Below are 25,532 nucleotides of genomic sequence, written 5' to 3' on the forward strand. Positions count from 1 at the left end.
GAGGAAGGGGCTAATCCTCGATCCCCCCCTCAGCTGTACACACTAACTATATATATATATATATATATACACACACACACACACACATACACGTAACACTAACTATAATTGTAAAAACTCAAACTATAAACACAACTAACAGTAAAGAATGATGAGTAAGCTAGGGGGAAGTGGAGATCAACAAAGCCGCACTCCACAGTTCCAATGACCGTCACGGGTGGTAAGAAGGAACTGAAGGACCGTTGGGTCGGCAGGGGTATATATCTGGTGCCATAACGGCGCCACTCCAGGGGGCGACCCAGCTGACCCATCGAGTGTTGCTAGGATAAAAATCTTCTGACCAACGTGCACGTGGCACGCGCACACCTAATTGGAATAGATATGAACAAGCACTTGAAAAAGAACAGCTGGTTTCTATTTCCATCATGGGTAAAAGTTAACAATGGGTTGTCCTGAGGTTATGTGTTAGGACCGATGCATTTTGTTACTGATATGGAAAAGGGAGAAGAGCAGTGAAGTGGCAAAATCTGCAAAGGACATAAAGTTAGATAAATCATGACCGAAGACTACTACGAGAAACTTCAGAGGGCCCTAGCAAGCTACGTTAATAAGTAACATGATGGCAGATAGGGTAATGCATATTGATACGAGTAATTTGAATTTACACACTTTACCAGGCTCTAGTTTAACTCAAAACTCAAGGGGGGAAAAAGACATTGGCAACTGTTGGCAGCTCTATGAAAACTTGTGCTCCACTATTAGAGAACTGAAAAGGACTTCCATAAGTAAAGGGGACTGAAAAGATTGGGACTGTTCAGTTTTGAGGAGACATGATAAAGGTATACAAAATAATGAATGGTACAAAGACGGTAAAGAGTACGTTATTTACCCCCTTCCAAAGTACAAGAAGTTGGCAGTGAATGAAAATACTTCTACAAGTTGCACAAATGTCACAAGGTATCATTTAGGCCAAATGCTTAACAGGATTTAGAAAAGGTCAGAACATTTATAAGGATAATGGGAACATTTAGAGTCATATACTTCTAATTCTTAGTAATGTATCAATAACATTTTAAACAATCATTTATTTGCAATGACAGGACAAGTAGAGAAGGAGGGAGGGAGGCCTTGCCAAATCAGACCTTTTAAAAAAAGATAGCAAAAACTTTGTGTATGTTTGTTTTCTGATGTTCATTTTTAGTACATTTTTATTTTCCTTGCTGTTTCTCTCTCTTAACAATTAAACTTGAATTGTTTAACTTATCGTACCAGGAGTCAGGATGTTCGTGTGCAACAAATGGAGAGTGCTGAGCACTGAGCTATTGCTCACAATAAAAAGAATCATCACCTTTAATGACATGCCAACTTGTGTAGATTACTGCTCAATTTAATCCATTTTCACCCACTTCCAGTATCTGAATTAAAACTAGCAGTTATGTTAGACAAGGTCAGTTAGTAGAAGAAAAGACTGACATAACCTTAAGAAGAGAAATGCTACAGAGCAGCTACTGTCACACTTGATTTTTTTTTTTTAAACCAATTAGCCATTGATTTCCTGGCATACAAGAGTATTGTACAAATCTTAAATTTTATTTTCAGGTACTACCCTCTTTAAAAGATTTCTTTGTATTTACACTGCTAAAGATTTGTATAACACGTTTATCCCAAATTAAATAATATTTAAAACAATCATGATTGCATAACTTTTCTACTTTAAATTATTAACCCAATTAGTGCTTTATTCACATTTTAAAAACTTGTACAATTTATTACAAATATAAAACAGTGCAGTTTTCCATACATTATCTCAACTCTGAGACAAACACTTAAAAGACATGGAAAAAGATTTAATTTCTATAAACATAACATTTGCATCACTCACATCCTTATTTTCAACGTCCTTCCCTACCCCCTGATTTAAAAAGATCAAACATACAACATACTGTAGGTTTATTTTTATTCAAAAAGTTACTGTCTCAAGACATAAATACAAATCAGAAAACAGTACAATTAGGACAATAGAATGTGGAGGACAACAGGTTAAGGTAAATATATAAAACATTTTAGCTGGTTGAAAACATAAAGCTGTAAGAACTGCTTTCACAAAGAAACACTCGTTCAAGAGTAAGAAAAAATCAATTTAAGTTTAAAATCATATATACAGTCCTCTCAGCAGTTCTATTAAATGCAGTGGTGTGAAAAACAATATAGGCAGTACTTTTAGAAATGAGAATATTTATTTATGTAAAATGAGTTAGGCAGATCTGGTTTTGAGTATATGGTTATCCCATGACTTAGTAAAATAATTACATTTTATCATGATCCTTTAGATACTCTATGGTTTTTGGCTACCACAGCCCAATGTTTAATTTCTGAATCTAAAAAACAGGAAGCCTTTTTATGTTCACCCATTTGGGGAAATTCTTGTATTGCAAGCGTATTAAGGCATGGAATGATTAAAATTATATACCTCAAGAACTGAGAGACAACTGACAAAAAATATACATATGTAATATAAGTTAATATTTCCTTTAAAATGATGTCTAGCTGCCTAAGCCTTGCAAAATAAGTTGATGTCAAAATGGTATAAATCCACTTTCTGTTTTAAACTGATTTAATTTATTTGTGAAAGGACAAAAAATGAAGTTTAAAGCTTAGCTTTCAAAGAACATTATGGGGTGGTTTATGAATTTCTATTATCCAATCTAATTTACATACAGAGGAAATGTACTGTAACCTGTTAGAAGTATCTTTAACCTGAAGACTGCTTGCAAAGACAGATAGATAAAACAATATAAAATACAAATTTAAAAATCATTTTTAAAGCATGTATTCTCATGCTTTTCTATTTTTAAACATTGTTAAACTTTCAATATATTTCTGAAACCTCATAATTTTAAGTTGGAATTTAAAAGTAAGAAAAAACTAAACAAACTGCGCAATTATAAAATCAGCACCAATTTATATATATATATAATTTTATTTAAAATTTAGAACCCTATTCCCACACTCTAATAAGCTGTATAATTTTTGTTTAGAATTTTTCTGCAAACATACTACAATAAGCTTCTTTTATTTGGAGACAAAATACAGTGGCACTACTGGAAGGAATTTCACAACATTACATTTTTCTTAAAGGACAAGCAAACTTTCAGGGTTGATAATGGGGTGAGCATGACTGAATTATGTTACTTTCTGGCAGTTCTGAGAAGGCTAGAATTAAGCTTTTGGATTTGAAAAATATTTTAGATGAAAAAATTGATAACATTCTGCATTTAAGCTTACTCTTCTCCATGATTATCTTAACTAAAACAAAGCTTCTCTTGATGCAGATTAAGCATTTAATTTAAAATGCCAAAACTCTGCTGGTTTTACAATTCTAGAAAATCAATCCATCTGCCATTTCAGTTCATGTATGTAAACAAACCCAGCAGAGCTCATGATTATTTAGTACATCCAATAAATGTAAAAAAAGAGGAGCTCAAATCTGTACCAAGCACCTCTCAGAATGTTAGATTAAAACAAATGTGGAACACTTCTTATGATTCGGAAATAAACTAACATAAAATATTGGTTTTTCAACAAAAACTGTAGCTTATCCTCAAACTGTTTACTTGTCCTTTACATTTCATTTTTCAGGCAAACAAAACTGCCCCTTCAATGCACTTGATCTTGAAAGCATGTCATTCTCCTTAGAGAAAAATCTGTTCAGAATTTCACTGTATCTATCACAATTTTGTATTTAAAAACTTCCTCTTCCACTTAGAAAATGACTTCATCATGGATTTATTTGCTGATCTTGTATTAAAACATTGACACTCCAAGAACCTAAAACAAAGAGAAAAAATTTACATATTAAAAGTTGCCTGCTAGTCAATTTATATTTTTCCACAAATTCTAACTTAAATGTAAAGAACAAGACACAGAATGTACTACTAAGATTATATCACACCAAGACACACATAAATGTTCCAGTATATTTTAAATTTTCTATCCTCTCCTCGATCCAAAATTAGCAAAAATGAAGAGGATATTACCAAGTCTTTAGTATGGAAACAATACATCTCATATCTATTTATTAGTGGATCCTCAAAAAAATTGAAATATATGTCTTTCATCATATTTCTATGAATTTAGATAAGTAAAAATTAGCTAGTTTTTCCATGAGTTAACTATCTGGAATTCTTTGAAGATGACAATTTCTCAGGCCCAAAACAGAAGTCAAGTATCTTGTTCTTCAAAACTGTTAAAAAGCAGTTACTCTTGGATGGAGTGGCCTATATGAATGTATGGTCTGGCGCACAAACTGTCTCTATAGGGGGGAGGGATAGCTCAGTGGTTTGAACACTGGTCTGCTAAACCCAAGGTTGAGAGTTCAATTCTGAGGGGGGAACTTATGGATCTAGGACAAAATCAGTACCTGGTCCTGCTAGGTGAAGGCAGGGAGCTGGACTTGATGACCTTTCAAGGTCCTTTCCAGCTCTGAGATAGGTATATCTCCATTTATTATAAAAGACAACATCTTGTCTCTCAGCTGCTGTCCAGGATACAGAGACTAAACAGTGGGTACTGATGATGAAGGCAACATATTCAGAAAAATACAACTAGTAAGTAATCTAATAAAGACAAAACCTCACTTGAGAGACCACATGATCAGTGAAAGAAAGCTGGATCTGGCTGAAGAATCTGCTCAGACTTATCTGACTTCAAGGAGGGCAAGCTATTCCTGAACTATCAAAAGCAGCTTCCAGGACTGACGACCCCAAACCAAAAATATCCAGATGCATTCATTTTCCTTCTTTGCTTTGTATAGGACTTTGAGAATCAAAATATAGCACAGTGCAACTATGTAAAAGAAATTTCATTCTCTGTTGTAAGCAAGAATTTATACAATACTGATGTGCACTTGCTCCTCTCTCTGGCATCAAACCAACTCTTAATGTTGACCTTGGCACTAACAATTAACATGCAACTGAAGTAAACTATATATAAACTATATATAAGTATAAAAAGGCATACAAAAATACATTGTGATGAGAAACCAGTAGTCCTAAGTGCCAATGACATTGGGTGTGCCACGAAACAAGTGAGATTACAGGGAACTATCATGACTTGTTTATAAACTAAATTTTGGATCCATATGGTCACAGAACCATCATAACCTAATTGCTTTTTAATGTGTCCAGCGTCTATACCAAAGGGCACAAACTCCAAGAGCGAGAGATCTGTACAAGCAATTCCATGAAGAAACCTACACTAACCCTACCCAGGAGGAATGTGTGTTTATAAAATTAGACAGAATAATTGGCTTCATTTTTTTAAATATTGAGAGACAATTCCTGAATGATGTTTATATATGGATTAATCATTGAAATCTTTGAAACAAGCAGTTCAAGACAGATTTTTCTTCTTTAAATTTAAGCAGACTAATTCATTTTGTCTTGCACATTCACTTGACTCAGAATATGCTCTAAGTTGCAGTACTGTAACTTATCATCTGCTGCCATCATGTGGTAATGCTGATAAACTGCAAGTACAGATGCATGTTTAAATTTAAGCTTCACTGAAGGTGAAAATTCCAGCAAAAGTATATGCTCTGTGAGAGTGTTTTAGTAGGAATGGGGGTAAAAGAATGGGGCAGGTGGCAGCAGAAGAGAGCCTGTGGTAAAGGTGTAAGCTGTGATGTAAGTTTTGAGGTCAGAACCATCGGACTGGAAATGTATAATTGCCCTGGATTCAGAGGAATGAACCCCTGTGTAAGATGAAATTGGCGACCAGGATGAACAACATTAAAATTTTAGTAAGATGAAAAAGATGTTTACAACAGGTCCACTATCTACAATTAATAGAAAGGCATTATATTTTACATTTGAAATAAAGCTTGGTGTGTGGTTGGTGTTCCCAACAGGTGCTATCTGAGAAGAGCACCAATATCCTATTGAAAAAGCCATACTAGTGCAAAACCTGGAATGACTTCCTGCTATCAGAAGATGCCTGCTAATATGGAGTATGTATGTGAGCCAGATAAATGGATATTGGGTGGGGGATGAGGTTTAAAACTTTAATGGAATTTATATTACGTATCTTTCCACTAAATAAACCCCCAACCTGTTATAATTTTGACTATACGTATGTCAAATCTTTTTTTCCTAATTTCGTTTTTCTTTCTCATGCCCCCATGAAGGTTTCCTGGATCCACAGAACGTCTCCTGTTTCCCTTTCCTACTAGAGCCTGGCTGTTTGGGTGCTGCAGCTTGTTATTCTCAATGTAATTTTGTAATACTAAAAGTATGCTGAAAATGGCTAAAAATGAGTTAGTTCTGAGAAGGAAGGGAAAAGGATGTTTACAGCTATTTGCTTTCAGAACTAATAACCAGGCTACTTTTAACTGGACGTGACTGATGAAAGGAGCTGATTAAAGATTCCTGATTCAGCTGTGACGACAAGTTTATATGTAGGCTGGAGACAGCAGAGAAAGTGGGTGAGGGAAGGGAAAAATAGCTGTTCAAGTGGGAATCACAGGCTTTAGCGGCCTATGCAGCTAAGGCTTTCAATAAAAAAATAAATGCCTCTGCCCACTACAAGTAATAGGGGAAACATATTTAAACATTTCTCCCCATTTAAATTCTGTAACCCATGTAGCACAAAGGATGTAAGTGATACATATTTTGATTGATGAGGAGACCCCAGCCAACCATTGCTGACAACTGGCTGTGAAATCATGTGAATGGCTCATTCAGCCAGAACAGGGATCTTTGCCTTAGAGTCCAGTCACATAGTATATAATATATACTATTAACTGCTCCTACAGAAATGTCTTTCCACATTAGTAGAACTATCCTTTTATTTTGCTTTTGACCTAACCACAGGGAATTACACTCAGACCGTGGAAAATCAGAAACTTGGAAATACCTTAGTATCAACAGCATATAGTATTTCAGTTATCCCTACTTAGAAATTCATGAATATTGTTTACATTAATTACTTTTCCTGTCATGAAAAAAGTCATTAGTGATATCATATGACGTATCTTCTATTACATAGTCAAAACCTGAAAATTTTACAAAACAAAATTACAGCAGAAGACAGTTTCATCAGCTACATACCAGTTGTCAAAATAATCACTAAGTTCTCCTTAGTATTTGATTAAGTTGCCACAATCTTGGGTACTCCTTTCCAACTACACATCCAGTTTTATTATATATTTAATCTTACAATTAACATTCTTTTTAGTTCCCCCCTCTTTTCACTAAACCTACTGATTCATCCATGATTGAAGCAGGGTCAAAGAAATCTGGTTTTAGCTCCGTCCTCTCTCTCCTGTTCTTTGATGGTGGCTAAAAAAAAGCAAGCAAACTGTCACCAAATATGTTAATAGTAAGTTACATTAAAGGTACAGGAAAAAGGAATCACTTATTTTGGAGCACAGATGATATTCATACTTTAAAAGCATAAAGATGTACAAAAACTAATTTTTATTCCTGCATAACTGTTTCTTTTTTGCTTTTTGTATGACAGTTTGAACAAGTTGTATATTAAGTGCCAAAAAATATTTTAAAACATATGCAAACTCAACAAAATAAACTTAAAGTAACCTTCCTTTATTTCTTGAACTGGAATTCTTTGAGATGCATGGTCCCTATGGGTCATCACTCTTGGATGTGCATGCACTCTGTATGCCCAAGATTGGGAAGTCTTCAACAGCAGCATCTGTTGGTTCACGCCTGCATTTCCTCATGCTCCCAACCAAAGGCATAATGGGTGGCATGGACCAACCACTTCACTAGTTCTGACCTGTCATGAATCACAAGATGACCCGAGCAGAGGGGAAAGCAGGGTGGGTTGGGACTAACCACAGGGACCACACATCTCGGACAACTCCACTTACTATAAAGTAACTTTCTTTTCTTCTTCACGTGGTGGTCCCTATGGATATTCACTACAGGTGACTCCCAAACAGTGCTCATTGAGGAGGAAGGTGAGAGGAAGTATGGTGTAGTAAAGGAGGTGTCTCCAGCTGAAAACTGAACCATAGTATGCCTAGTGAAGATGTGTATGAAGCCACAAGTAGCTGATCTATATATCTCTGAGGGGGATATTCCCTGTAAGAAGGCTACCAATGCCTTGGCCACCAGCAAGTTATCAGGATCACTTGCCCAGTTGAGCTCAATGTTCCTGAGTATGGGAGGCAATAGGGGAATGGGAGTGAAGGCAAACATCAGTGTATCTGACCCTTGCACTAAGGTGGCGGCCCATCTGGAGTTGAGGTCTTGGGCAGTCTGGGAGCAGTGTGCTGGGCACTCTTTGTTCTGTTAGGTTGAAAAGAAGATCGCAAGATGAGAACCCCTTCTCCTCCTGCCCTGCTACTGAAAGATGTGCTGCACTATAAATGGGTAGAGCTCCCATTCGTGAATCTGCATGGAAATGCTTGCTGAGGCGGTCTGACAGGGAATTCATTACTGCTGAACATGTGCTACCAGGAGTGTGATCTGCTGCCTAATGCACCAATTCCAGAGCTTGACTGCTTCTCTGTTGAGTGGGGTAAGTCTCACTCCTTCCTGCTTCTTTATATAGTAGATGGTGATGCTATTGTCTATTCTTGACCTGCATGCATGAGATCCAAATAATCTTGCATACTTTGTGAACCATCCATAGTGCGAACAGGTTGATTCGTAGCCTGGATTTGTATGGGGACCAGGAAACTTGGGCAGTATGATTGTTGAGATGCACTCCTTATCCTAGTAGGGAAGCATCCATGAGTGTCTTTGTAGATCGTGTGGGAACAAAAGCCACACACACACACACACACACACACACACACACACACTTTTCCCACCAAGTCAGCAATGTCAACATGTCCTGTGGAAAGGAAACTTTCTTGTCCAAAGGATCACTGTTCTGGGCATAGACGTTCTGTAGCCAGATTTGAAGGTGTCATAAGTGCAGCCATTTGCATGGGATGACACAGGCGCACGCTGCCTTGTGGCCCTAACAGGACTAAGCAAAATCACATTGTAATCTGAGGGCTGAGATGAGGCAGCCGATGAGATTCCTCCTGGCAACGAATCAGTTCTGAAGTAAATAGGTTCTCCCCATGACTGAGTTCAGTTCTGCCCCGATGAACTGTATGGTTTGTGCGGATATTAAATTTACTTGGAGTCCTAAGGAACAATTTGAAGTGCAGCGGTGGTTGCTGAGTACTTCCTGGCATGGCTGACTATGAACAGCCAATCATTCAGATAGGAAAATATCAGTCTGCCTTGCCTACGAAGGTAAGTGGCCACCACTGCAAGCATTTTGTAAAGACCCTCGGGGCTACTGAGAGGCCAACGGGGAGCACTGTGTACTGAAAATGTTCTTATATGTGGCTAAAGAGAGTGCTATCGTCAAAGGGAAGGTCCTCAGTGGTAGTTTCGACTGCTCTGGGAACCCTGAAGCCATGAACCCCTTCTCATGAATATTGATTTAGCAAAGGAATGTGATGCTATGTCCAGTTTATCAAGGGACTCCATCATCCGGGATGGCCTGGAAGTGAGGCCTGCGTTCCGGAGGCAGTTTGTTGGCAAAGTCAAATAGCTTGTTTTAATTCAAGGAGTCATATCTAAACATGAACAAATGGTAATTTGCTATTTGGAATGCTAAACTGTCCAATGAGAAAAATCTTCTTTCTGAAGAGATCCAGCTGCTTTGCGTCTTTGTCCAGGGGAGTGGATTGGGCTGGTGTAGCTGACTTTTCTCTGTGACAGCCTGAACACCAAGGAGTTTGGATTAAGCTGAGAAAACAAATATTTTGCTGCCTTGAGGGAAAACAAACTGTATCTCAACCCTCTTTGGGGTTGGGTCACATGTGGCAGGTGTGCGCCAAACCACTCTGGAGAGAGTCACAGCCTGGAGAATGTCTAGGAACTCCTGGGTCAGATCTTGGACCTCCTCAAGCAGAACCTGACAAGAGTCTGACTCTCCTGAGATAGTCCTGGTACCACTTAAAGTTGTCCATTGGTGATGGAGATGCTAGCGATACTGCCTCATCTGGAGAGGATAAAGAAAGCACTGCTGGTGGAGCTGATGCTCGTAGCTATTCCTCCTCCATCGATTGTTCCACTGGAGCCTCTGGTTCAGGTGGATGGTGCAGGAGGAAGAGTCATGGAAGACCTCTTTTTAGAGGATTTAAGAAATACGTACCTCTTCTTGCAGCGATTTTGTCCTTATCTTCATGTTTCCACTGCATGGAGTCCTAATGCTTGCTGAAGGACTCCAATTCGCTGACAGCGGGTGTGGAGGGCTGCCCAGAGGCTCCAGATGGTTGATGTGAGGAGGGAGGACTCAGGCAGGGCCTCATGGAGATCTCTGTAAGGTACCTCCAGAACCTGAACTCATGAAATTGTCTAGTATACGGAAGGAAAGCACAGAAGATGCCACATTTTGAAAGAATGTTTGCTTCTCCAAGACAATACTGATGGTCTTGCGCAGGTTACTCACAGGACTATCCGGGACATTCCACTTAAAGTTTCAAGCCTGGAACTTGGGACATAATAGGTGCTTGAAACAGTGAGGGAACTGCAGAGGTGGGGGGAATGAAGGGGACTCATTATCCCCAACTCAATATCCAAAAGTTTAACCACTATTTATATTTACAGGTATGATGAAGCAGAACACTAAAGAGGAGAAACAGACACTTGAAAATTCTGTCCCAGACTGTAAGTTGTAGAAAAGGAACTGGAGAGGCTGTCAGACTATTTTCCCCTTAATGCCCTCAGTCGAGAGCATGAGAAGGTGTAGGGCCAGACCAACAGGCACTGTTATTGAAGAGTTTCGAATCCCAGCCATTAGGAATGTATGTGCACGCCGTACTGAATACCCACAGGAACCACAATGTGAAGAGGAACTTTGAATAATAAAAAAAAGGAACTGTGCTGCTAATATTTTTACATTAAAAAAACATCTCTGCCAAAACTGTTAAAACCACCTTCAGGTTTTTTTTAAAAAAAAACACGATCACTAATTGTTTTGTGATGCAAAGAAAATAAGTTGATTTAAGAAGAATCACTGGCTTAGCTGATACTGAAATAATAGCAGGTTTAAATTAAAAAAAAAAAATCATTAAATTTTCTTACCAAGTCTATGTCCATGGTGTCAAAATCCATGCCTTCATTTAGGTCTTCGATTCGCCCTTCTGATGACATCATCACATCTTCAACAATCGGCTCCTCATCATCTTCCATCAGGCTTGTACCACGCCGACTGAAAAAATAAGAAAAAGATTTATTTCACACTGGATCTGAGCTACTCAAAATAAAAAATAAAAACACATTAGAAAACCCGAGATATGAATTACAATTGTAATGAAGAGTGATGGAACTAAAGAAAGGAAGTGAGAGTTTGGTTATCTGTCGCTGAAACTGAATGACAAAACCAGGCCCAGCCCATGAAAAAAAGCTCTCTCTTTATTTCATATGAAGAGAGGAGACTGGGAACAACAACAAGATTTGCTGTACACCATCATCTTCCTCAGCATTATTGGTGTGCGGACACAACAGATCTCAGAAAAATATCAGACTCATGGCCAATTTATATGACTCAAAAGAATGATTGTTGTTACTCTTTTCACAGTCTAAGGTGCTTAAATTGACTGGATTTTTTTTATTTGGATCTCAGATATTAATGAAACCCGACTTTTGTTTTACTTTACCACATAAAGGAACAGAACCACCTTCTCCAAGGGCAAGTCTCCTTGAGATACTCTGAGGATCTTCTCCCTCAGGAAGGATCAGAGACTAGATTCTCAGTTCTTTTGAGCTCTCAAGCTGAAAGTGGTTGAAAAAGAGCCCCTCTGTGACAGATGAAGAATCTGTATGCAGGCCCACCTTGTACATCTTTCCATTACACAAAGGGCACCATTTACAGTCAGTTATCTTACCAACCATCCTTTTGGTACCAAATGGCAATGCTAACAGCAATACCCATCACACTGAGGGACTGAAATAAAGTTTAATTAAAAAAAGAAAATCATGGAAAAGCACATCTAGAAAACACTAAGATCACAAGAGGGAAGAACAGCTTACAGAAAGTAGCTGGAGGAAGAGAAGGTTACTCACCCTGTGCAATAACTGAAGTTCTTCAAAATGTCCCTATGGGAACTTCATTGTAGGTGCAGCAGCACCCCCCGGTGCCTGGGATTGGAGATCTTCATTAGCAGTGCCCATTGGACTGCACATGTACATCTCCCCGTCTTGCCCCATGAGTGGCATGTATATATAGCGCTGGGTAGTCCAACTGCCCACCAGTTCTCTCTCTACCAGAAAGCTTATCTTTCAGCTCTGAAGCAAAGGGAAGGAGGGTGAATAGTGGAACACCCAGATGGACACACATCTCAAAGAACCTCAGTTACTGCACAGGGTGAGTAACCTTCTTTTCATCTTCGAGTATGTCCCTATGGGTGCTCCATTTTAAGTGACTATAAAGGAGCGCCCCTAGTTGGAACGCTGGAGCTTCAGAGCAGCATTTACTGCAGATGATGGGACACTGTGCCCAAGCAGCGCATCTGATGCTGCATTATGAGTAATTGCACAGTGACGGCTAAATGTGTCCATGGATGTTCATGTGGCCGCTTTGCAAATGTCAGCAACTGGGACATTGTTGCGAATGGCAATCGAGATGAAGAGAGCAGGTGAAATGTGCTCTAGTTCCAGGAGGAGGTTGTCAATTGTATATTTGGTAGGACAGGTGTATACACTGTGAGATCCATTTGGAAAGGCATTGCTTATAAACAGCTGCACTTTTCTATCTTTTGGCCGTTGAGAGGAATAAGCATGGTGACCATCTGAAAGGTTTAGTTCTGTCCAAATAAAAGGCTAATGCTCATCTGATCTCCAAGGTGTGTAATGCCACTTCCTCCTGATTGCTGTGTGGTTTTGGAAAGAAGCAGAAAAGGTAGATAGATTGGTTTAAGTAGAAAGAGGATGGTATGTTGGGTAAAAATTTGGGATGCTGTCATAATGTAACCTTGTCTTATGAAAAATCATGCACTGGGGGGTATGCTACAGATGCTCCAATTTCACCTACTTGATGGGCAGAGGCGATAGTAATAAGAAATGCTGTTTTCGTGGATAAGCGAACATGAGCGCACATCACTGGTTTGAACAGTGGTCTAGTAAGAGAACATAGGAAGAGCTGGAGTGGGATCCCGTATCTCACGGTAAAGATTTTGGAGGCCTTTCAGGGATATTTTCATGAGTGGGTGAATAAACAAGGAGTGGCTGTCTAAATTGGGATGGAAGGCCATAATAGCAGCCAAGTGTACACAAATGGAGCTGGTGGACAACTCTAATCTTTTAAGGTATACAATGCAGTTCAAGATGAGTGATAATGGAGCGCTCATTGCCTTGACATTGTTGAGGAAACGACCACCACCTAGATAATTTGATCAGACAGCCTGAGGCACCTTTATTCATTTATAGGAATACAAGTATGCATACAGGGAGAGAGAGCAAATTTCCCTAGCAAGGGTAGGCTGCTCTGCCCTTACAGATTTTACTAGGGTTTAAAAAGCTTAAAACTGCAAAACGTCATACACTGCTTACACATTAACGCAGCCTTATTTGGATTATCTTATAGCTTACATTACAAAACATAACTAATACTTATATGGTATGGGTATTGCAATTTTGCAAGCAACTCGTTTTGCATTTTCCTGTTGATGTTCCTTTGGCCATCATGTGGCCCTGACTGTTCTGTTACCCCTACTTGCGGTTACCTTGAGCAAGCAAGCTATTTCCTTACATAGCCCTCTGCGACCCTCTTTCTGGAGTCCAGTTCTCTGTTCCTGGCCAGATGGCCTTTGTGCTGACAAACAAGTTTTAGTTTTGTGCTAACGAGCAAGTTTTTAACTTTGTGCAAACAACCAAGACAACTCAGGATAACGTGAGGCCTACAAAGCCTTGTTTTAGAGTTCAATTAAGCTAAGGAGGGGTATTAATAAAAGCCATTACCAGATATCAAATACTAGGGCAGTGTTGAGCTGGTTATCTCGGGACCCCTCCTCGTGATTTACTGTATGCAAGCAAAATTATCATGTTTGCCTATAGCGGAACTGGTTTCTAGGGGACCCCTTGTCCCTTTCCCAGTTCCTCTTTTGTCAGTATTTCATACCCTGTTTCTTTATCTTATGAGCAATTAGAATCTTAACTCCTACAAGTACTGGTTAGCTAAAGCCTGAGGCCTGTATAAATGGGCCTATAACCAACTGCAAAGCTTATTTAATGAGAACCATATTACAGGGAGTATTTGGATTCCCTATCAACATAATTGGTGATGCACCAGGTTTGGAATCTAGGCCCATTTTTTGGAGATAAGCATGACTAGTTGTCTCACATCTGTTATTCAAGAGTACTTGTTTAACTGCCTCTCAACAGGTCATCTCTGAATCCTGGACCCATAGAGGTGCCATGCCTTCAGGTGGAGTAGCTGTGGACTGTAATGGAGGATTCAATCCGCATCCTGCGTGAGGAGTTGTGGAGTCTGTCGCTGAGTGATTGGAGGGCAGTCATGCGAATAAGCATACCACATCTGTCATGATCATGTCAGAGTTATATGGATGACTTGGGCTCAGTCCCCTTGGATCTTTCGAAGAAGAAAGGGAGGAAAGTCTTAAAGCTGCGGCACATTCCATGCGAGGAGGAATGAATTGCCCAGGAATCCATGGACTAGCCTGCTCTTCAGCAAAACTGAGGACATTGGGTGTTCTCCAGGGTGGCAAAGAGATCTATGGTGGGGAATCCCCAGTGGCTGAAGATGCGATAAAGACCCACGTATTCAGCTCCCACTTGTGGTCTTGGGAGACTCTCATGCGAAGCGAGTCTGCTGTGGTGCTCTGGGGTCCAGGGAGGTATGCAGCTAAGATGCTGATATTGTGTTGGGTATGACAGTTCCTAATTTCAGTGCTTCCGAGCATAGGAAGTGGGGCCTTGCTCTGCTTTGGCTGTTGATGTAGACCATTCAGGCAATACTGTTGGTCATAACTCTTATAGTGCGATGTCTGATCAATGGTAGAAAATGTTGGCAGGCATTTCAGACCACTCGTAGCCCAAGGAGACTGAAGTGAAGAGTAGATCTGGTAAAGAACCATCTGCCCTGCACCGTATAGTTCTGATGGTACGCTTCCCAACCAATTAAGGAGGCGCCCATTAGGTGAGTTCTTGAGCTTGATGGGCAAGGACAGGAGCTTGTAAGGGTTGTGTCTGTGAGGTACATACACTGTACGTGGCCATGTCTGGAGACAGCGCATGTGTAACCTTGCACTGTTTACTATGAAAAGTAGCTGCTGCCATGTGGCTGAGTAGCTGGAGACAATGTCCTGGCTGAGATCTGAGGGTAAGTTCTCACTGCGGACATGAGATCGACTACTGATGAAAATCTGTGAGGCAGGCTCTGGCTTTTATGCCATAATTGTGCACCAATAAATTCCAGGTGTTGCACCAGTATCACTGTAGATTTCTCCAGGCTTATGCAAAGGTCAAGGCTTGAGAAAGGCTTGTCAGTTGTATGGTGTGAAAAGCATCAGGTTTGGATGAAGCCTTGAGGAGACAGATATCTAAGTATGGAAATACAATGCCCCGTTTGCACAGGTAGGTGTCCACTACCGCCAAGACTTCAGAGAACACTCAGGGGGCTGTAGAAAGTCCAAAGGGCAGTACTTTGTATCAACAGTGATCGGTCCCCATGATGAATTGGAGGAACGGTCTATGGGCAGGGTGTATTGTGACGTGAAAGTATATGTCTTGGAAGTCAAGGGCCAAGAACCAGTCCCCCTGTTCCAGTGTTGGGAAAACGATGGACAGGGTCGTATCTTGAAGCACTGAGTTTGACAAACTGTTGAGATTTTGAAGGTCTAGAACCAGTCACCACTCTGCCAGATTTCTTTTGGATCTGAAAATAATGGGAGTAAAAACACTTCCCTCTGTGCTGGGATGGGACCAGTAGTATGGCTCCCAGTTACAGAAGATGGTTTATTTCTTCTCGTAGAATGTGTTCATGAGAAGGGTCCCTGAAGAGGGATGGAGGGTGTGTGGGATAGATAGGAATGGAATGGAGTATCCTTCTTTGATGATCTCTAGAACCCACTTGTCCAAAGTAATTAGCCACCATGATGGAAAGAAAGGGGCTAAATGGTCGCCAAACTGGTGGGATGTTGGAGATGGTTGTCATGACTGGAACCGGGAGGAGGCTTCTCAGGTCCTCAACCACACCTTAAAAATTGTTGTTTGGCTGAAGGCATGTGAGAGGTAGCCCCTGGGGAAGTTGAATGTCTGCTCTTGTTAGGGGGCGTTGTGTGTCATAACGTCGATGAGGAGTGAACGGTGGTGCTTGGATCGTGGGGGAGGTTGGTATTTCCCCAGTCTCTTCTGCGCTCGCCTATAAATGTCAAGAAAGCGGAGAGTTGCTTGAGAGTTCTTTAGGGAGGGTAGGGACTCATCCGTGTGCTCCACAAATAATTTGGGGCCGTCAGAGGGTAGGTCCTCAACAGTGATTTGTACCTCCTTTGGGTGACCAGAGACGCCCATCTCATGACTATGACTGTGACAATCACGATGGAAAAGGCAGCAGTATCTGCAGAATCCAAGGAGGCTTGTAAAGCTGGATGGGCTAAGAGACGTACTTCTGACTTGAGCGCCTGGGGCTGCTCCTTCTTGTCATCAGAAATGTCTTGGCAGAATTCTGTACAGTAGAACCTCAGAGTTGTGAGCATCAGAGTTACAAACTGACCAGTCAACCAAACACCTCATTTGGAACCAGAAGTACACAATCAGGCAGCAGCAGGGAAGACCAAAAAAAGCAAATTACATGCAACAGTATTGTTACATGTAAACTAATTTAAAAAAAAGGAAATTTTAAAAAAAGATTTGACGAGGTATAAAGAAACTGTTTCCATGCTTGGTTTCATTCAAATTAAGATGGTTAAAAGCAGCATTTTTCTTCTGCATAGTAAATTTTCAAAGCTGCATTAAGCCAATGTTCAATTATAAACTTTTGAAAGAACAATCATAATGTTTTGTTCAGAGTTACGAGTATTTCAGAGTAACGAACAACCTCCAGTCCAGAGGTGGTTGTAACTGAGGCTCTACTGTATCTTGGAATAATTAACATAATTGTATTTGGCCAAGAGAGACTCATAGTTGGAGATGCAGAATTGGAGTGGACTGGATGAATAAGCCTTGTGGCCGAATAGGTACAGTCCAGGGCTGTCAAGTGATTAAAAAAATTAATCGTGAACAATAGAATACCATTTATTAGAACAGTTTTGGGTATTTTCTACATTTTCAAATACATTGATTGAAATTACAACATAGAACACAAAGTGTACAGTGCTCACTTTGTTTATTTTTTATTTGCACTGTAAAAAATAAATGTTATAGTATTTTTCAATTCACCTAATACAAGTATTGTAGTGCAATCTCTTTATCAAAGTTGAACTTACAAATGCAGAATTATGTACCAAAAAACCCTGCATTCCAAAATAAAACAACGGAAAAACTTTAGAGCCTACAAGTCCACTCACTTCTACTTCTTGTTCAGCCAATCGCTCAGACAAACAAGTTTGTTTACATTTGCAGGAGATAATGCTGCTCACTTCTTGTTTACAATATCACCTGAAAGTGAGAACAGGCGTTCGCGTGGCACTGTTGTAAAAAATATTTATGTACCAGATGCACTAAAGAGTCATATGTCCCTTCATGCTTCAATCACCGTTTCAAAGGACATGTGCCCATGCTCGATAACCATCCAAAGCAGTGCCGATTGATACATGTTCATTTTCATCACCTGAGTCAGATGCCATTGGTGGTTCAAGTTCTGTAGTTTACGCATCAGTGTTGCTCTTATAAGACTTCTGAAAGGATCTCTCCACCTTGTCCCTCTCAGATTTTGGAAGGCACTTCAGATTCTTAAACCTCACATTAGTACCTTCTTTGCATTTTGTCAAATTTGCAGTGAAAGTGTTCTTAAAAGAACAACATGTGCTGGGGTCATCATCCAAGACTGCTATAACATGAAATATATGGTAGAATGCCAGTAAAACAGAGCAGGAGACATACAATTCTTCCCCAAAGAGTTTAGCCACAAATTTAATTAACATTTTTTTTTTTTTTTTTTTTTTTGTTAAGTAGCATCATCAGCATGGAAGCATGTCCTCTAGCAGAAGCATGAAGAGACATACGAATGTTTAGCATATATGGCACGTAAATACCTTGCAGTGCCGGCTACAAAAGTGACATGTGAACACCTGTTCTCACTTTCAGGTGACATTGTAAATAAGAAGCAGACAGCATTATTTCCCGTAAATGTAAATAAACTTGTTTGCCACAGGCTCAAAAGTTTTCCATTGTTTTGTTTTTGAGTGCAGTTATGTAACAAAAAAAAAAAAAAAAATCTACATTTTTAAGTTGCACCTTCACCATAAAGAGATTGCATTACAGTACTTGTATGAGATGAATTGAAAAAAAACCTCGCTTTTGCTTGCCATTGTTATAGTGCAAATATTTGTAACAGAAAGTAATATAAAGTGACCACTGTCTACTGGAATACTGTGTTGTAATCAAAATCAATACATTTGCAAATGTGGAAAAAAAGATCCCAAAATATTTAATAAATTTCAATTGATATTCTATTGTTTAACAGTGCGATTAAAACGGCAATTAATCATGATTCATTTTTTTTTAATCGTGTGACTTAACTGCGATTAAATCAACAGCCCTAGTACAGTCACTTCCAATCCCAGTCATAAGGGGTGGATTTAAGTTGGTATTCGTGTCCCCTTTTGTGCACAGCACTGACAACTAGCTTATTTAGAGTGGGGTACGAAAAAAAATTTCATGTCTTTAGTGGGTACATAATATTTCTTGTTTGCTCGCTTGTAGATCGGTGGGATGAATGCTGGGGTCTGCCAGAGCACCTTGGCCAGGTCAAGAAGGGCTTCATTGACAGGTAGGGCTATTTTGGACGATGAAGATGCATGCGGGATGTCGAGCAGTTTGTGCTGCTGTTCTTTTACTGTCTCCAAAAGGAACCTGGAGGGAGTCTGCTATCTTGCAAAACAGCTCCTGAAAGTGTTTAAAGTCGTCTGCTGATGTAGGGGGTGGGAAGTACGATAGTTTAATCCGCAGAAGAAAAGGAGTGGTAGTGTAACCTCTTCCTCCTGTTTTTCTTCCACGTCTGCTGTTGGGAGTGTCTTGGTCTCTGGTGGTCGAGAGATGGATGGGGATGGCGAACGTGTATGCCTCCAGCTTTACTCTATGGGAGAATTCCCAAACTGTGATCTGTACATGGCCCACAGATCACAGTATGGACAATGTATAGGGAATGGCATGTGGGGTTGCATCCATGGCATTCCGTACCAGGGCCCTGGTTTGGTTGGAAGTTGCACATAATAAGGATGTGTAGCTAATATGTTTTGTGCCTGTCCTGAATGTAAGGGGGAGGGGTAGTTCTCCTCTTCCTCACCAGGGAAGAGCAGTGCCATCCTTAGAGGGGAAAGGAAGTAGTGCTGTAACTCCGGAGAAGGGGATGGAGGCAGAAGGAGGTTGTGTCTAAGTAATAGCGACTCAGGCAGGTCAGATATGAGCAGCTCCTTAGGTATCTGAACTCCTGGGGAGAAGGAAGGAGCACCATTGGCACCGGCGGATGCATCAGTGTGGAGGGAGAGGTGCATTCGCCTGAGCAGCCAGCAGATGGAGTTGAGGTCCTGCATGGTGCCGAGGGTGTCACTGGTACCAGAGAGTGCACAGGTGCAGAGCTTGGTTGATGCTGCATGTACTGTCGACACCAACAGAGTTGCCGGTGGTTTCATCTGTGCCATGGAGCCTGAAGTTGATTTGGTTGGGGTGTCCATTTTTGAAGGTCTTGTGCCCAGAGATGGTGCTGTTGGCTGCAGGTCTGACCATTTAGGCTCTTTAGCTGTGATACCAGAGGTACTCAGATGGTCCCTGGGGCTATGTCTCATCCCCAAAGATGAGAAAGCTACTAACCTTGTAGGGGGTGGTGTTCTGGCAGGCTGCTTGTCAAGAGGCTGATGAGGTAGTTAGCTTCTTCCCATCAGCATGGGAAAAAAACAGTTACTAACCTTTGTTCTTCGAGATGTGTTGCTCATGTCCATTCCATGCTAGGTATGTGCATGCTGCACGCATGGTTGCTGGAGATATTTCCCTGGTTATATTCTGAGTTGGTTCTAGGACCTTCTGGAGCCATGCACAGGTATGTACTAGTAAGGGGAGAGGGGGCACCACTGGCACCGCACCCTCTCAGTTCCTTTGAGATGGTTAACTCTGACAAAGGGATTGGAGGGTGGGATTGGAGGGTGGAATGGACATGACTAACATCTCGAAGAACAATAGTTATGAAAAGTTAAATAACCATTTTTTCTTCAAGTGCTTGCTCATGTCCATCCCATGCGAGGTGACTCACAAGCAGTACCGTAGTAGGTGGGCTTGGAGTTCATGGACATGCTGATTGTAACAATGCTCTCCTAAAACTAGCATCATCTTGGGCCTGTTGGGTGATGGCGTAAGTAAAATGCAAAGGTATGAACTGATGACCAGGTTCGGCTCTGCAGATGTCCTGGATTGGTACCTGTGTGAGGAATGCTGCTGACAAAACCTGGGCTTTTGTGGGCGCGATGGCTGGAGGGGGAACATTTGCCTGTTCATAGCAAGCCGAATACAAGTAGTTATCCAGAATGAGATTCTTTGGGTTGGTATTGGGAACCCTCTCATCCTTTCTGCTACTGCCACAAAGAGTCACATGGACTTGCGGAAGGGCTTAGTCCTCTCAATATAAAAAGGTGAGGGCCTGCCTAACATCCAATGTATGAAGCCATCATTCCTCTGAGCTTTTGGACATTTGGCCCCTCCTTGCTTGTTGATATAAAACATGCTACTGGAATGCCAGGATCAGGTAGAGCTTGCCCATGGGTGGTGCCGGAAGACCTGGTGTCGGAAAGGTACCTGATGAACTCTGTTCCCTCCTGGTTCTGGAAGCAAGAGATAGTAGGTTCCCCAATGGGGCTGGATGGACTGGAAGAGAGAGAAGGTCCTTTGCCACCCGATAAGCCTCCAGAGTTGACAGCACTGTCAGTCCATTGGTATCTTGGTGGCTCCCTGGTGTCAGTGGAGGGTCTCACACCAGACTCAACTCTCTTGGTGGAGTCAACGGAGCCGATGCATGTCCAGGGGTAGAAGAGCGGCCCAGTGTGGGTCTCATGCCGTCTCCCTGCTTGTTCCTCTTCTGCACCAGCAAGCACCCTCAATGCGCTGCTTTTTGTGCTTCTTCCACGGCACCGGGGATAAAGAATAATGCTACGAAGCGCTTGGTGCCGAGGGAGCACTTTGCACCAACGCTGAAATACTCAGTGCCAAACTGGACTTGCTCGACTCTGAGACAGGCTTGAGGGTGCCCTCTAGCCTCTAGTTTGATGTCCTGGTCCTTCTTAGTGTGGGGTCTGAAGTCTCAACAAATTTTACACTTGTTCTTAATGTGAGTGCAGGTCACTCTCAGGCATACATTTGCCACGAGAGGCACAAGACTTGAAATCTGGAGACTGGGGCATGCCCAGCTCCTGGGACAACTTTCCTCTGATAGGAACTCCACTAACTATGTAAAAGACGGTTACTCACCTTTGTAACTGTTGTTCTTCAAGATGTGTTGCTCATATCCATTCCAGTTAGGTGTGTTCGCCGCGTGTGCATGTTTGTCTGAAGATTTTTACCCTAGTAACTCCGGTGGGCCGGCAGGTCGCCCCCTGGAGTGGCGCCACTATGGCGCGTGATATATACCCCTGCCGACCCATCCAAGTTCCTTCTTGCCGCGATACTCTCGACAGTGGGGAAGGAGGGCGGGTGTGCATGGATGATGAGCAACACATCTCGAAGACAACAGTTACAAAGGTGAGTAACCGTCTTTTCTTCTCGGTGAATTGCTCAAATCCATTAGTTGGTGATTATCCAGCTTACCTAGGGCGTGGGGTCGGAGTGAGAGGTCACAGCATGTAGCACGGCAGAGCTGAAGGCTGCGTCATCTCTGGACTGCTGGACCAGGGCATAGTGGGAAGCGAAGGTATGGACGGAGGACCAGGTCGCTGCCCAACAGATTTTCTGGATGGGCACATGGGCAAGGAAAGCCGCCGATGAGGCTTGAGCCCTGGTAGAGTGTGCCGTCACGAGGCCCGGAGGGGCATGAGCCAAGTCATAACAGGTCCGGATGCAGGACGTTACCCACGAGGAGATCCTCTGAGATGAGATGGGCAATCCCTTGACGCGTTCAGCTATCGCAACAAAGAGTTCGGGGGTTTTGCGGAACGGCTTAGTCCGCTCTATATAAAAAGCGAGCGCCCGACAGACGTCCAAAGAGTGTAGCTGTTGCTCCCTGCGAGACGAATGGGGTTTTCGGAAGAAGACAGGTAGAAAGATCTCCTGGTTGACGTGGAAGGCCAATACCACTTTGGGGAGAAAGGCTGGGTGCGGTCTCAGCTGCACATTGTCCCTGTGGAACACAGTATATGAGGGATCTACCGTGAGGGCACGGAGCTCCGACACCCGCCTTGCGGAGGTGATGGCCACCAGGAAAGCGGTCTTCCAGGAGAGATAGAGAAGGGAGCAAGTTGCCAACGGTTCAAATGGAGGGGACATGAGCCGGGCCAGAACCAGGTTCAGGTCCCAGGTGGGGGCGGGGCGGCGAATCTGGGGGTAGAGGCGCTCCAGACCCTTAAGAAACCTGGTCACCATAGGGTGAGAAAACACCGAGCGGCTGTCCCCCCCCGGGTGGAAGGTGGAGATGGCCGCCAAATGAACTCTTAGAGATGATACTGCCAGGCCCTGTTGTTTGAGGGACCAGAGGTAGTCAAGGATATTAGAAATGGAGACCTCGGTGAGGGAGAAGTTTTATTCCGCGCACCAGCACGTGAAACATTTCCATTTGGCCGAATACGATGCTCTAGTTGAAGGCTTCCTGCTTCCCAGGAGCACCCGTCGCACTGGGGTAGAGCAGCACATTTCTGACCGGGTCAGCCACTCAGGAGCCACGCCGTGAGGTGTAGCGACTGAAGGTCTGGGTGACGGAGCTTGCCGTGGTCCTGAGTGATCAGGTCCAGGTGAAGAGGCAGGGGGACAGGGTCGGCTACGGACAGGTCCAGCAACATGGAGTACCAATGCTGCCGGGGCCACGCTGGAGCTATCATGATCAAGCGGGCCCTGTCCCTGCGCATCTTCAGAAGGACCTTGTGGACGAGCGGAAACGGTGGGAAGGCATAGGACAGGTGTGTCGTCCACGGTATAAGGAAGGCATCCGCTACTGAACCCGGTTCGAGACCTTGAAAGGATCAGAACATCTGGCATTTCCTGTTCCCGCAGGACGCGAAGAGGTCCATCCGGGGACATCCTCACCTCCGGAAGAGCGAAAGGGCGACGTCTGGGCGAAGGGACCACTCATGGGAAAGGAAAGATCTGCTGAGATGATCCGCCAGCGTGTTCCGAACCCCCGGGAGAAAGGACACGATGAGGTGAATGGAGTGGGCTATGCAGAAGTCCCAGAGCCTCAACACCTCCTGACACAGGGGAGAAGACCTCGTGCCGGCCTGCTTGTTTATATAATACATGGTCGTTGTGTTGTCAGTGAATACCGAGACACAAAGGCCTTGCAGGTATTGACGGAACGCCTGACAAGCAAGGCGGACTGCCCTCAACTCCCGGATGTTGATGTGGAGGGCTAGCTCGCGAGGTGACCACAGGCCTTGAGTCCGCAGGGCCCCGAGGTGAGCCTCCCAGCCCAGGGTGGAGGCATCCGTTGTCAGGGACACCAAGGGCTGGGGCGGATGGAATGGGAGCCCCGCACACACCACGGACTGATCCAGCCACCACTGGAGGGAGCCCAAAACGTCCTGGGGAACAGTGACAATCATGTCCAAAGGATGTCTGGCTGGACGGTAATGTGCAATGAGCCAGGACTGGTGGGGTCTTAGGCGGAGCCTTCCATAGCCCGTTACAAACGTGCAGGCCGCCATGTGGCCCAAGACAGTAAGGCAAGTGCATACTGAGGTCAAGGGCGCTGCCTGCAGCCTTCGTATGATGGCCGTCATGGTTTGGAACCTCGATAGCGGAAGAGCAGCTTTGGCCAGAGTGGAGTCCAGGATGGCGCCGATAAACTCTATCCTCTGAGTGTTGACTTTTCCACATTGAGCATTAGGCCTAGGCTCAAGAAAAGGCTCTTGACAATGCGGACGTGTTGGAGGACTTGTGCCTCTGAGAATCCCCGGATAAGCCAGTCGTCGAGGTATGGAAATACGTGTATGCGACTGCGGTGAAGGTGGGCGACGACTACAGCCATACACTTGGTGAACACTCTCGGGGCTGTAGAGAGGCCGAACGGGAGGACCGCGAATTGGAAGTGTCGGCGGTTGACCACGAACCGAAGGAACCTCCTGTGGGGCGGGAAGATGGCTATATCAAAGTAGCCATCTTGCATGTCAAGGGCGGCGTACCAGTCTCCAGGATCCAGGGATGGGATGATGGTCCCCAAAAATACCATACAGAACTTCAATTTTATCAGGTATCTGTTCAGTTCCCGCAGGTCGAGGATAGGCATGAGACCTCCCTTGGCTTTGGGGATCAGGAAACAGCGGGAATAAAACCCCTTGCCCTGCTCGTTCTCGGGAACCTCCTCTATGGATCCTTTGATGAGGAGCGCTTGAACCTCCTGCAGGAGGAGTTGCTCGTGAGAGGGGTCCCTGAAGAGGGATGAGGGAGAGGGGGGGAGGGGGCTTGAAACAAACTGCAGTTGGTAACCAAACTCCAACGTGCGCAAGACCCAGCGGTCTGATGTTAGCTGGGACCACGCAGGGAAGAAAAACGAAAGACGGTTGGAAAAGGGAGGGGACGGATCTGCCAAGGGAACTGGTACATCGCCCCCGGGCGCACCTTCAAAATGAAGGTTTCGGGCTGGAGGAAGGCTTGGAGGAGTTCTGGTTTTGTCCTCCTTGGTTGCCTGATTGCCTACGGCGGCCATTCCTGTTTCGCTGTCTGGCGAAGTCCTGCCTCTGCCGAGGTTGGGGGTAAGGCTGGTGCTGTAGCTGAGGCCGGAAGGGCTTGCGCTGGGTTACGGGCGTACGCATCCCCAACGAGCGCATAATGACCCTATTGTCTTTTAGGCTTTGCAGCCTAGGGTCAGTCTTGTCAGAGAACAGGCCCTGGCCTTCAAATGGGAGCTCCTGGATGATATATTGGAGCTCCAGGGGAAGGCCAGAGACCTGTAACCACGAGATGCGGCGCATGGTGACTCCAGAAGCCAGAGTCCGGGCGGTTGAGTCTGCGGTGTCCAGGGAGGCCTGCAGAGAAGTTCTCGCGACCTTCTTGCCTTCGTCAAGGATTGCGGAGAACTCTTGACGTGCCTCCTGTGGAAGCAACTCCTTAAATTTGTCCGCTGCTGACCAGGTGTTGTAACTGTAGCGGGTAAGGAGGGCCTGCTGGTTGGCCACGCGAAGCTGGAGGGCGCCC

The 25,532-nt window shown here is 43.4% G+C and overlaps 1 protein-coding gene across 2 annotated transcripts in view; it reads right to left on the reverse strand.

Annotated features, from left to right (window-relative positions):
- Positions 1–1,943: 1,943 nt before the first annotated feature.
- Positions 1,944–25,532, reverse strand: part of STAG2 (STAG2 cohesin complex component) — a 195,140-nt gene continuing 171,551 nt past the window's right edge. For both annotated transcript variants that reach the window (XM_032763544.2, XM_075068837.1), the window contains exons 32-34: positions 11,115–11,241; positions 7,260–7,337; positions 1,944–3,828 (exon numbers count right to left, since the gene is read on the reverse strand). In XM_032763544.2, the coding sequence (XP_032619435.1) occupies positions 3,805–3,828; positions 7,260–7,337; positions 11,115–11,241 (229 nt within the window). In that variant the 3' untranslated portion in view covers positions 1,944–3,804. The remainder of the gene's footprint in view (positions 3,829–7,259; positions 7,338–11,114; positions 11,242–25,532) is intronic.

This window comes from Chelonoidis abingdonii, chromosome 8, assembly GCF_003597395.2.
Source record: "Chelonoidis abingdonii isolate Lonesome George chromosome 8, CheloAbing_2.0, whole genome shotgun sequence".
In the NCBI taxonomy this organism is placed as follows: Eukaryota; Metazoa; Chordata; order Testudines; family Testudinidae; genus Chelonoidis; species Chelonoidis abingdonii.